General features: G+C 50.8%; 1 protein-coding gene across 2 annotated transcripts in view; it reads right to left on the reverse strand.

The window, feature by feature from the left end:
* Window positions 1-6336: 6336 nt before the first annotated feature.
* Window positions 6337-12974, reverse strand: part of FAIM2 (Fas apoptotic inhibitory molecule 2) — a 33609-nt gene continuing 26971 nt past the window's right edge. The window contains exon 11 of one of the 2 annotated variants that reach the window (XM_060657689.2): window positions 6337-9919. In XM_060657689.2, coding sequence (XP_060513672.1) covers window positions 9770-9919 — 150 coding nt within the window. In that variant the 3' untranslated portion in view covers window positions 6337-9769. The remainder of the gene's footprint in view (window positions 9920-12974) is intronic. The other variant, XM_060657688.2, reaches the window with a different exon arrangement.

The raw sequence follows: 12974 nt of genomic DNA on the forward strand, positions 1-12974 counted from the left end.
CCAACTGCATGGTGCTGGCAGCTAAATAAATGTCACCTAACTGAATGAATGCTTGGTTTATAAAGAAGGAATAGGTTCTCAACAATGTACAGTTGTACCGAGAGGACGAACAAAGTAAGACTCGGGAAAGGATACCTCATGCACCAAGTAGGTGATACTTTGTCACTGTCACACTGCCAATTTTCTTTCCATCTGCCTTCCCTTCCTCCTTTCCTTCTTTCCTATCGTCCTTCCCTCTTTGTTCTCTATTTATTCTTTGAATTTTTCTTTATAGTATAAATGTATTTTTTTTTGAGAGAGAGGGTGCAAGTGAATGAGGGACAGAGAGAAAGGGAGAGGGAGAGAGAATCCCACAAAGGGGAAAGAGGGAGAGAGAGAGGGGGAGAGAGAGCAATTGGGCTCGTGCTTACTCAAAGCAGGGCTTGAACTCACAAACTGTGAGATCGTGACCTGAGCTGAAGTCCAACACATAACCGACTTAGCCACCTAGGCACCCCTATAGTGTATTTTATTATCTGAGTTATGTAATTTTTCAATACAGAAAAATTGGTAAATCTAGATAAGTTACCAGAAAAGACCCGAAGTCTTATTCATCACCTGGAGATGACCACAATGAACATTTTAACGTATATCCACCTAGATTTTTTTCTTCTTCGTAAGCATACATAAAATATATGTGTGTATCTGTATATTTGATCAATATTAAGCAAATTAATGTTTTATGTATTACTCACTGAGCTTCAATGGTGCTATAGTCTCTTTTGGAGATAACACCGAAAGCCTACATTTCAGAACATTTTAAAAAATTTTAGATCTCTTTTGTATTAAATTAAACATTTTAGGGGCGCCTGGGTGGCTCAGTCAGTTAAGCGGCCGACTTCGGCTCAGGTCATGATCTCGCAGTCCGTGAGTTCGAGCCCCGTGTCGGGCTCGGTGCTGACAGCTCAGAGCCTGGAGCATGTTTCAGATTCTGTGTCTCCCTCTCTCTGACCCTCCCCTGTTCATGCTCTGTCTCTCCCTGTCTCAAAAATAAATAAAATGTTAAAAAAAATTAAAAAAAAATTAAACATTTTAATTCCAGTATAGTTAACAGTGTTATACCAGTACCAGGTATATGGTACAGTGATTCAGCAATTCTATATATTACTCAGGGCTCATCATGTTAAGTGTGCTCTTTATCAGTTGTTCATTGCAGAACATTTGTAAGGAATACAAGCTAGTTAGTTTGTGGAATATCCCTTGATTTGGTTTTGTCTAGCGTTTCCTCGTGTATCAGATTCAGGCTTTGAGTTTTTTGGTAGAAATTACATAAGTAGAATGCGTCCTTGATAATACATCATGCTAGAAGAGGCACACAATGTCAGTTATTGGGCCCTTCAAACACACACACACACACACACACACACACACACACACACACACCAGGCCCTTGTTCAAGCTGTATCCTTTGTCTGAAAGGCCCTCTTTTCTCTTGCCTGCTTGAATAAAATGGACTCATCCTTTAAGATCCAGCTCAAAGTTCTCCAAGAAGACTTTTCTAACTCTTCATCTAACTATGCTAGCGTGGCACCTACCACATTACAGTCACTTTCCTGTCACCTCCATACCACTATGCTGAGTTCCCTGAGGACAGACTCTCTGTCTTTTTTTTTTTTTAATTTTTTTTTTTTAACATTTTATTTATTTTTGAGACAGGGAGAGACAGAGCATGAACAGGGGAGGGTCAGAGAGAGGGAGACACAGAATCTGAAACAGGCTCCAGGCTCCGAGCTGTCAGCACAGAGCCTGACGCAGGGCTTGAACTCACGGACCGTGAGATCATGACCTGAGCCGAAGTCGGCCGCTCAACCGACTGAGCCACCCAGGCGCCCCCAGACTGTCCCTCTTAAGGTGATAGACATGTGCTGTTTTTGGCCGATTGGCATTCAGCATTCTCTGGGAGCCACACTCTGATTATCCTTTGGGGAAATATCCCTCATATTCCCTATCCCCATCAGTGAGTGCAGCTCAGGGATGAATATATGATCCGAGTCCAGTCACTCAGCACATTCCATCCCAGTGCCATAGGGACTGGTCCAGTGAAGAGCTTCTGAACCAAGGAGGTCCCATCGGGCTCAACCAGGACTTCTGCCACAGCTGCTGGCCAGGAAACTCACAGAACTCACACAAGAGCACTTCCATCATATTCCATTGGTCAAAGAACTATGGTCATTGTTTTAAACTGCTCTGTTCTACCCTCTGGCCTCATGTCCCTCCCGAGGCCCCCGAAAGTTTCTTCCCACTACAACATCAGGCTTAGGTTTGAGGTCCAGAATCACATCTAAATCAAGTCTATGTGCATGTGAAGCTCCTCACATTTGGTTCCTTAGGTAAGGCTGTTCTTAATCTGAACTAAAGACAAGTTATTTACCCCCACCCACCTACACACACACACAACATACAGGAGCTGGACAGGCATAGGACAACTACAATAGAGGCTCTGGCTCAAAAGGGAGAAGGGTGAGGTCCACCGCAGACATTGGTTATAGCAATTCTGAACTCCAGCTGGCTACCTGTTACCAGTTCCTTGACTAGGGCCCAGCATTGCTCCCTGGCAATGATCACCTGTGGCTCTTAACTCTACCCTCTGGCCTCCTGGTTTTGCCTTTGGAGTCACTTTCTTTTCTATAGGAAATAGCCCATATTACAGCTGAGTAGTTTTCTCAGCCTGCTTCCTGCCCTTAGAAGTCCAAGAGTCCAAAGGCTGCTTTTCACTTTGTATTATTTCTCTCCTTTGCAGGCTGAGCTGGTGGTGCTTCAACCAATACAAGTCTTATACATTCTGTCTTTTTGCTATGAATCTCACTGGAGTTCACTTCATCAGACAACTTGCACTCATAAGTCTCTCTGAGACAAGCCCCCCCCCTGTCTTGGGCCCCCAGTGAGGCTGCCGAGGGAGTCTCTTCAAGATCTTTAGAAGCAGAGCGGCTGTGCAACGAATGCCTTGAAGACTCTAGGAGTACTTCTGTTTGAAAGATTCCATGGAGGCACCGTTTTAGATCTTTCTGAGGGCTTTTTTAAAAAATTAACTGTATTTACTTCAAGAGAGGGAGTGTATATGTGAGCAGGGGGTGGGGGCAGAGAGATAGGGAGAGAGGATCTCAAGCAGGCTCCATGCCCAGTGCAGAGCCCAAGGCGGGGCTCCATCCCTTGGCCGTGATACGGTGACCTGAGCTGAAATCAAGACTCAAATGCTTGACCCACGGAGCCACCGAGGCGCCCCTCTGAGGGTTTAAGAGGACCTTACAATCATACTTCCGGCCTCGTCTTCTCCAGGAGACTGTGTTTTCCTGACAGTGTCCTGGGCTTGATCTTTGCCATGGGGCCCTTTATTATTTTGAGAATTCTTAGCTAGCTCGAAAGACTGTCATGGCCTTTTTATACCTCCTCCAAATTCTGCTCAAAAACAGAACAATTTCTTCTTTAGCTTTCCTCTCACTATGTGTTTCTTATGATACGAAGCCAAAATAAGACAGTTGACACTTTCAACATTCCGCTTGGAAATCTTTTTAGCTAGTAGCGACATCAGTTCGTCAGGTATTTTCCTATTTTTCAAGTTAGTGCAGCTAAAAGTCTTGTGGAAGTTTCTACCATGACACAAGGGTCTTTGTTCCTCCAGCTTCCAAGTACATTTTTCTCAACTTTCCCTTGAACTTTCACCTGCAGTCTCTTTCTCCTTGAAGCCCGTCTAGCCTTCCCTAACAGACTCATTGAGGTCTGGCCGGTGTCTCCTATTACCTGGAATGCCCAAGAAATGGCAGATGTTTTAAGTTTTCTTATGGCAGCGTCTCCCTTCCAGCAACCAAACTGTGTTGCTGCAGAGCAAACTACTTTGAACTTAGTGGCATTAACTATTATGCTCGTGGTTTATGTGGATTAGGAATTGGGATGAGGCATACAGGGGATGGTTTGTCTATGTTCTGTGATGTCTTGGGCCTCAGCTTGGAAAACTCAAATGGCTAGGGCCTGAAATAGCCAAAGTTAGGGGGTCTACTTCCAAAATGGCTTCTTCGCTCACATGGCTGCCACTTGATGGGCATGGCTGGAAGACTGGACCAGCTGGGTCTCTTGGCTAGAGCATCTGGTCTCCTTAGCATGGAGAAAAAGGGGCCAATAAAGAGGCATAGAGCTCTGGAGGGACAGGATAAGGCTCACTTCTTTTGGCAAAGTTTTCCCAGAAAAGAAACCAGAGATCTTGGAGAAGGTTTGGGGTTAGTAGGCTGGGCAGAAAGGATCTTTGTGTGTATGAGTGTCTGTGTGTAGGTGTGTGTGTGTGTGTGTGTGTGTGTGTGTGTGTATGTAATCAGCAAGAGGGCAAACATAAGTTTGCTGGGAGTAGCCAGGCTTGAGTGAGAGCAGATGACATATGTGAAGTGGACCAGGTCAGCTCAGCTCTGTCATTTCTCCAGCCTAACTTAGGAGCCTGGGAATGTGAATGAAGAGCCTTGGTGCGAGGACCATCCCCAGGGGGTGTGGGTGACGGATGTGCTTGAAGGCCACCGCTTGAGACAGTAGCTGCCAGAAGGGAGCGGATGGTATAGTGGATTGTATAGTGATATCCAAGCAGAGATGTCCAAGTTCTAACACCCTGGTACCTGGGAAAGTGACCTTTTTCGGAAATAGGGTCTTTGTAGCCGTAATTCAAGACCTTGAGAAGAGATCATCATCCTGAACGTAGGGTGGGCCCTAAATCCAGGACAGGTAGCTTTATAAGAGAAAGGAGAGGGAGATTCAAGACACAGAGACATAGGAGCAAAGGTCATGTGAAGACAAAGGTGGAGATGGGAGGGCAGCCACAAGCCAAGGAAATGATTGCTAAGAGTCGCCCGAAGCTAGAAGAGAGGCATGCAATGTGTTCTCCCCCAGGGCCTCCAAAAGGAACCAACCCTACTGATCCCTTGATTTCAGGCTTCTAGCCTCCACAACTGTGTGAGGATAACTCACTTCTGTTGTTTTCAGCGACCAGTTTGTGGTCATCTGTTACTGCAGCCCTAGGAAACGAAGGAAGAAGAATGAGTGGGCCGAAGACAGACCCAGTGGGGCTGAAGGGCTGGCTGGAAGCTGGAAGAGCTGAGGGAGCCCCGTGTTGCCGACCCCGCCTATGTAGCCGGCCCTCCCTCCCTTTCCACCAGTCTGCAAGGCTCAGCCTTTCATACACTCTAGACCCTGACTCAGAACCTCACTCCCCTCACTGTTCCACATCTCAGCACCTGCTTCCCTGCCAGGGATGCTGTAAAGAGCGTTTACTTGGGACCATCGGCTGAGTAGTCAGGAGCTGTCGTCTACGTCTTCTGTTCTGCAACACTGTTTTCTCCCTCTCCTATCTTTGTTATCTATGGAAGTGCTTAGTACACAGCGGGTGCTTAATACGTGTTGTTCATTCTCTCTTCAGGGTCCCCTCAATGTTGCCCTGCTCATTTCCCTGCTAGAGCTGAATTTATACCAAAACCTTGTCACAGAGGAGGAGACTGTCTCCCACTGCTTCAGTGTGGTGTGTCCCCCTCCCACACGGCACCCTCGGCCCCAAGTTCCCTGAAGGAACTCGGCAATGTAATCTCCACTCCATGTGCCTTCTGGTCCCACTCGCAGTCACTAACTCGTGTATAAACTTGGACAAATCACTGCACCTTCTGCTCCTTAGTTTCCTCCTCAGTAAAACCAACGGGTTGGCGCAGATTCATTCATCCCTCCGTTCATCCAAAAGGCATTATTGAGACTATTTGCCGTAAGTCCTGTGGATTCAAGGGTGAACAAGACACAGTTCATGCCTTCAAGGAGCTCAAGTGTCATAGAAGGAGATAGAAAGAGCGACTAAAATGTAACCAGGGTGGTACAGGGCAGGGGGGCTCCTAGGAGGGGTGAGTGAGGGTTCCTGGGGGAAGGACTGAGAAAGGCTCCACAGGAGGGGTGACTCTTAAAGCTACTGCTCCTGGGGATCCTTCCAGCTACAACATAGGCCCTCCTTCTAGAGGAACAGATTTTGGGTCAAAATAAGGAAGGATCTTCTAACAGAACGATGCACAAAGGCTTCCCTGGAAGTTTCCCTATCTGGAGGCACCTCTGGTAGGGCTGTGACAGGTCCAGGGATCCCAAGAGCCTCTGCAAAGGGTATATACGGACAGGAAGATCAGTGTTTCTTTTTCCACATCAAGATAAATGTGGAGATTTAATTCACACTTAGCTATGCTGGGAGAAACAGCTCTGGTGTGAACTTTTCACATTGAATCTGAGTTAAACCTCACACACAGACTCCCCGGCCATCTGAGGCGACAAGCAAAAGGCAGGCCGAGGAAATGGTTCAGGTGTCATAATTTTATTCTTATCTCCTGTCAGTCACAGACCAGGAAGGTGAGGCCAGGGAAGGGAACAGGCGCGGACCCTGGGAAACTTGGAGGAGCTGAGGCCAAAAGGACTGTGTCTGGCGGTATGTCTGCCCTCAGTCACTTGGGAGAAAGCTCTGGCTGCCGGGTGGTGCAGGGTGGTTTCCAGCAGACAGGTGAACAGTGTCCCAGAGATGTGACGTTGCTTGGACTAAAGGGATCAGTCGGAGGCCGATGAGGAGAGAAGTCTGAGAAGAGCCGAGAGTGAAAACCAAATCCTTCCTGAAACCTCAGGCCACACAGCCCTTCTGCTTCTTCCCTGCAGAACCAGACCCTGCTTTTCCTCAGGCGGCCACCGAGGGGCAGCAAAGGGCTTGTGTGAAATCCAGCCCCGCCCCCCCCCCCCCCCCCCCCCCCCCACCGGGCGAGCTGATAGCTCCTGGACTTGTCCCTTGGAGGCTGAGGGAGCGAGAGGCAGAGGCTTTTAACATACGGATATCTGTTGGATCTTGACTCCCCTGAGATTCCTGGGCTTCCACGGGCAACACAGGAGCCACACATGCACCTGGGAATTGGGGCAGGAGTCCGGGGAATTCCCTGTGCCTCCCAGGCCCCAGCTACAATCCCAGGAGAGGATCTCTTGATCTGTCTTCCTCCGACCTCATCACAGATGGTCAGATTCCTGGCTGCCTCCAGCTCTGTAAAATCCAACTACCCCTTCCTGGGCCCAGCCCCACCCCTGCCAAAAATGTATGGGGCCAGCGGTCTCTCCTCTCTGCAGCTTGTGACACCTGGTCAGCTCAGGTTTCTCCTAATCCCACATTCCTGTAACAGCTTCCCCCACCCCCTTCCTCCTTCCAAGGACCATCCAGGTGTTCTTGGGGCTCCTTCTGGCCTTGATGCAGCGGGGACGAGGGCACCGAGCCCTGACTCTGCTGCCAGCTCATTGTGTCCCGGATCCCTCCCAGGACCCAGAGCGGGAGACTGGACAGCACACGCTGCTTTGAGAATGCCAAGTTGCCCAGTCATGTTGTTTGTTGCTGAGGGCTTACCTCCTCCCCCAAGCTTTTGGAGCCCAGCCTTGGATAAGCTTCTCAATCCTATTTCTGCAAAAACTGTCCCAGGAAGAGGAGGACTTGGACAGGAGGATTCTGGGAAACATGACCAAGGCCCAGGCTGAGAATAGCAGCCAAGGAGTGGGGGAGTGATGCCTCTGGAGCTAGGACCAGAGCTCAGGAGAGGAAGTGAAGAAAGGTAGCAACTGCATAAGGAAGTCAGTGCAATTAAGTGTTCTGGCACCTCTCTGGCCATGGTCTTCCATCTTGCTGATACGAAACTAATCACAGCTTAATACCATGAGCCCATTGGCAGTGAGGCCGCGAATCAGAAACCAGATTCCGGTTTCCCATCTTGTGCCCAGAAGGTGGCAACTACAAAGTACAAAATTTGGTGGTGGTAGTGGGGGGAGGGGGAGGCCAGGGGTGGCACTGAGGCCAACAAATCTCCAGAGCTGTCAGGGCCTGACTGCCCAGTCTCATTCCAGCCCCAACCTTGTCTATCAGCTGTATGACCTTGGACTCGTTACCAGTCCTCGCAATCGCCTCAGCTTTTCCCTCTGCAGTCGGTATATGCAGGCTATTCCCTTTATAGGATTGTTTTCACGGACTGACTTAGACCAGCACAGAGTAGGCATCCCAGCCATGCTCCCAGTTGCCTTTGTCTCATCCACCACCACCACCATCTGTTCTTGGTTCCCTCTGTCCTCAAATACCCAAGGTGGAACAAAATTTCAAATGCTTCTGCTGTGTGTTTTGGAAGCTGGCAACAGGAAGGGTGGAGAGGGAAGAGTCAAAACAGACAGGTAACATACCTAGTCACTCCCTCCAAGAGCAAACAGAGCCCCCAGCACAGGGGAGAGAGGCGAGCCCTGGAGGGAGAGGCCAAGGGAAGGTGCAGGTATCTGAGCCTCCCTGACTCCACCCAGTAACTTTCCACTGGCCCAGAGTCCGCTGCTGGGTGCCGGCTACACACTTCCCCCAGGTGTGGCCCCCTGGTCCCCTCCCCAGCAGGGCCTGCAGGGGGCCGGGTGGCTGACGCACACCCTGCCGGAGATCTCAGCCGCCTGGAGGCTGATAAGGAGACCCGACTTCATCACATGGGACCAGCTGGAGGGACTGGCCCTGGCTGTTAGCATCAGCTGAACAGCTTCCAGATTGGAGAGATAAGGAGATAAGGAATGGAGCGGGCTTAGGACTCCGGGCTGAATGGCCGGAGAAGCCAGGGGGAGGGACATGGGGGCACTGCCAGCTGAGGCCTCAGGAGGCCTGGCAGCAGATGGGGGAGAGTTTAGGAAATAAGAAGCACACAAAGGCCGTGGGGCAGGGCAGGATTCCCTCCCACGGGGGCTTGTTCAGCAGCTAGAATAACCCTCCCTCTCCAGGAACATCTGATCCTCTAGGGCCCAAGCACTCCACTCAGCCTCAGGCGTGGGGTCGGGGGCAGCCCAGGGGATCAAGAGAAGAGGATGTGGGAATATGGGTCTCAGTCCTGCCAACCTCAAACACCCCCAGGGAGATGAAGGTCTGGGTGAATGGGTGCTACTACAGAGCCCACGCCTCTCGGCAGGCTGCCGACTCCCACCTCCCTTACAGCCCCAGGACAGGTAGGTCCCCACTTAGGAGCAGAGCCCCCTGTCCCCACCTCCTGCCCCAACAGTGCTCCATCATGGCCCAGGAAGCTAAACCAAGGCAAGTGCAGATGGCTCTGGTATACTGTCCCTCTCCCATTGCCCTTGGCCCCAGGGCTCAAGTGCCGAGAACAAGCTGCTAGTCCCAAAGCTCAGAGAGGACTGGCAGTCTGGGACAACCATTTGGTCCCCCCACATCCCCCCACCCTGCAGAGCAGCCTCACCTCATTGCCCAGCTGTCCTCCCACCCCCTTCCTTACAAGGGTCAGTGCCTGATCTGGAAGGAAAGAAGGGAGGAGTGGATTGGACACAGGACAGTGTGCCCCAAGGTCACACAGCTGTGGCAGTCTTAGGAGGAACTCTGGTGGGGTGCAGGCCTCAGCCAGGCTTCCTGGGGTCCCTTTCCCACATCTGGAATCCTGTCGGGCTCCTCCCACTCGCTCTGTGGGTCCTCAAACCCAGGGGAGCCTCCAGCCTTGACTGTCCACTTTGGGAGATGTAACTGGGGGGAAGGGGCAGCACAGGGGATGGTGTGACCTCAGTTCCACAGGGCCCCTGGTGGTTGGGTACAAGCTGCAGAGGGTGAGGGTGTGAGTGTCGGGCTGAGGGGAGGCCACAGGATGGGCTGGCAGCTAGTTTTATATCTGGGCTTGCAGGAGCACAGGGAAGGTCAGAGGACCAGCAAGGGGACATTCTTTGAAGGAAGGAAGGAAGGAAGGGCTCCTCATTCCCGGTTGGTGCCAAAAAGCTGCAGGAAGAAGGTGAAGATGTAGATGATGTCTAGGTAAATGTTGAGGGCTCCAAAAATATACTCCTCAGGGCTCAGTGAGTGGCGTCGGTTACCCATCAGCAACTGGGTGTCAAATGCCAGGAACTGAGGGAAGGGGGAAAAGAGAGAAGTCAGAAAGTCCATCACTCTGACACTGACCAAGGGGGCCCAGTGTCCCCACCCAGGCCCTCTCCGATTTTGTTACCATCATATACGGTTTGGCCACTCAGTGACCCTCCTGGAACAGCCCGAATCTGGAACTTTCCCAACACCTTCCATCTCTAATTAACACCTGTTTCCCAAGCACCTACTATGTGCCAAGCACGGGGAAATAGTAAAGAACAAGACAGACAAGATCCCCGACCTCATAGAGCTTAGAGTCTAGAGGGGAACTAGTTCTTAGTATGAGTGTAACCAAAGAGAAATGCGAAGTGCCATAGGGGGGTGGCCGGTAATAAGGAACCCGACCCATGTGAGTTTGACAGTGAGCTTGGGAAGGCTTCCTGGAGGAGGGGACCTTCAAGCTGAGGCCTACTCTTCTCACCATTGCTTCAGAGCCCTGCCCTTAGAAGATGAGTGAATGCTTCATGTAACAGTGAGGAGAAAACAGGTACTTCTGTGTTTTGCAGAAATTAGCCCACTTAGTCCTAATAACATTCCTCGAGTAGGGATTATTCCCAGAGGAAATCGAGGCCCAAAGATATTAAGTTCTCGCCTGAGGTTACACAGCTGGGAAGTAGCAAAGTGAGGATTTGAACCTGAGCAGGCCGGCACCAGGGCCCCCCACGCTTAGCCATTCTGTTCCACTGTTCATGGGCAGCACCAGGGGTTAATGTGTTTTCTGCCAGGAAACACTTTCTCCCCAGGGCACCTTCTTGGCCTCATGGACCAGGAACAGTTATTCCCTTAGAGTTATTCCCTCCTCTCTGCCACCCTGCTGCCCCCTTACCAGACCTTCCTACTGTCGACACTGAATCCTACTCCTCCCACTTAGCTATTCTCTGGGGTCCAAGAATAGGAAGCAGAACAGCCGCAAGAAATGGCATATGACACTTCCCAGGCATGGTGTAGTTTTCTGGGAGAATGAAGCCAAAAAGTTCCACTAGCGACCCAAAGGTTATGAGCCACTGGTCGACCCGGGATTGGGATTCTTAAAATGCATTCACATTCTTGTTAACCGGGCTGTGCCCGGCTCTTCCGTAACTTGTGTGTGGAAGACCTGTGTTCCTTGGGTCCTCTGGAACGTTCATTAGGCAATAAATACGTGTAGGGCAAAAGTTGGTGCAAGCGATTTGCTGGCAGAGACACCATGTCTGCCTTCCGGGCTCACCGCTTAGGGGGGAGCACTTCCAGACGCTTGCAGCAAAACTCAGAGGCCACCTGGGGTGGCTCAGTCAGTTGAGCGTCAGACTCTTGATTTCAGCACAGGTCATAATCTCATGGCTTGTGGGATCGAGCCCTGCATCTGTCTCTGTGCTGTCAGTACAGAGATGCTCTCTCTCTCTCTGCACCCCCCCTTACTTTCTAACTAAATTCATAAACATTAAAAAAAAAAAAAAGAAACCTTGGTAAATTCCATTATTAGGGCTGCTTGAGCAGGAGGAAGGTAGCCCAGGAGAGGTGACATTTTGCCTGGGCCTCAAAGGATGAGTAGGAGTTTGCTACACAGAGAAGGCATGGGGAGGCGCGGGCCATGGTATGAAAAGTGAGGAATTCGGTGTGGCAGAAGCAGTGGGGCAAAGGGACAGAGAGAAAGGGACTAGAGCTCAAGGGCCAGAGGCTCCAATACGGAACAGCTCCAGCATGGGGGGACATCAAGGCATGACCCCCTCAAAGGTGGGAAGGGGGGGTGATTATGAGCACGGGCTTGGAAGTCTGACCGTCCTGGACTGCAGCCTCAACTCTGCTCCTCACTAGCTCTGGGACCCTGGGCAAGGCAGCCTCCCTGAGCCCAGGTCTGTAAAAGGGAGATGAGTGTGCTTGCCTCCTGAGGCCGTGAGAATAAGATAATGCACACCAAGTGGCTGGCACGGTGCCTGACACGTGGTACGAACTTAATGGACGTGAGCTATTAATGTGGCTTTATAGTTGTTACATGCAGAAGGAGGGGTGTCCCCTTGAGAACACGTGTATGCTGCTGCTGAGAGCCAGGTGTCTCCAACAGCTCATCCAGGAGGCGGAAATGTTACTAGGGGACGCTACGCAGCCTTGACAGAAGGAACGCGGAGAGCCACAGCCAGGGCTGAGGGGGGTTGTGCCAGGCACGTCAGGCTCCCTGAGCTCAGCAGCATTGAGGGAACGGTGCATGAGAACGCAGGACTGGAGTCGGACCGCTCGGGTTTGAGTGCCAGTTCCACCCCTCAGTAACCATCACCCACTTGACCTCAGTGTCCTCCTCTACCAAGTGGGACAGTAATAATGACCACACTATGGCATGGTTTTGAGGGTAAGTAGATGTATGCGGCCTCAACGCTTATTGTTCTTTCGTATCCTGTCACCTCGTTCTACTCGGCTCCTTCTGAATAGGATTCGGATTCTCACGTAAATTTGCCCTCTAAAGAGAGAACGCGCAAGGAGAGGGACCGACTTGAATGCTACAGGCTGCTTAGCAGTCATGCTGCCAGCATAAGTTAATAAATTGCTGATCTGGCTTATCAATCAGTGGCTTGCTTGGTTGATTTCTCAGAGCCTGGTCACCCCTGGGTGAGCTAATGAAATTGACTCTCTCAACCTAGAAGGCTCGGACCCAACCAGGTCTGGGGGTGGCTCCTCCATGGAGCACCCACCCAGGAGGCCTCCTACAGCAGCCAGCAGGCTTTGCTCTTGGAAGGAAGAGGAATGAAGTGATTTCCGCCCCTGCCCTTGGCCTATAGCCACGGATGCTTATCTACGTGGTGCTCTCTGGGATAGCCTGCCCCAGATTCCAATACCATTGCACCTGTCGCTGCAACTTCATGCCTGCGAGTCAGCTGCAGGCTTTCCCTCATTTAGTCCCACCAATATTTATTGAGGACCTACTATGTTCCAAGGAGCTTGCCTTCAGAGAATTGACAGTCTAATGAAAGCAAATTATCAGAGATTACATTATGAGCTTGCATTCATTACAGGGGCAAGTAGCCCGATAATCTTGGGTGTCGGTAAGCATCGTTAACTAACGTTT

Source organism: Panthera onca, chromosome B4 (assembly GCF_046562875.1).
Source record: "Panthera onca isolate mPanOnc1 chromosome B4, mPanOnc1 haplotype 2, whole genome shotgun sequence".
Lineage (NCBI taxonomy): Eukaryota > Metazoa > Chordata > Mammalia > Carnivora > Felidae > Panthera > Panthera onca.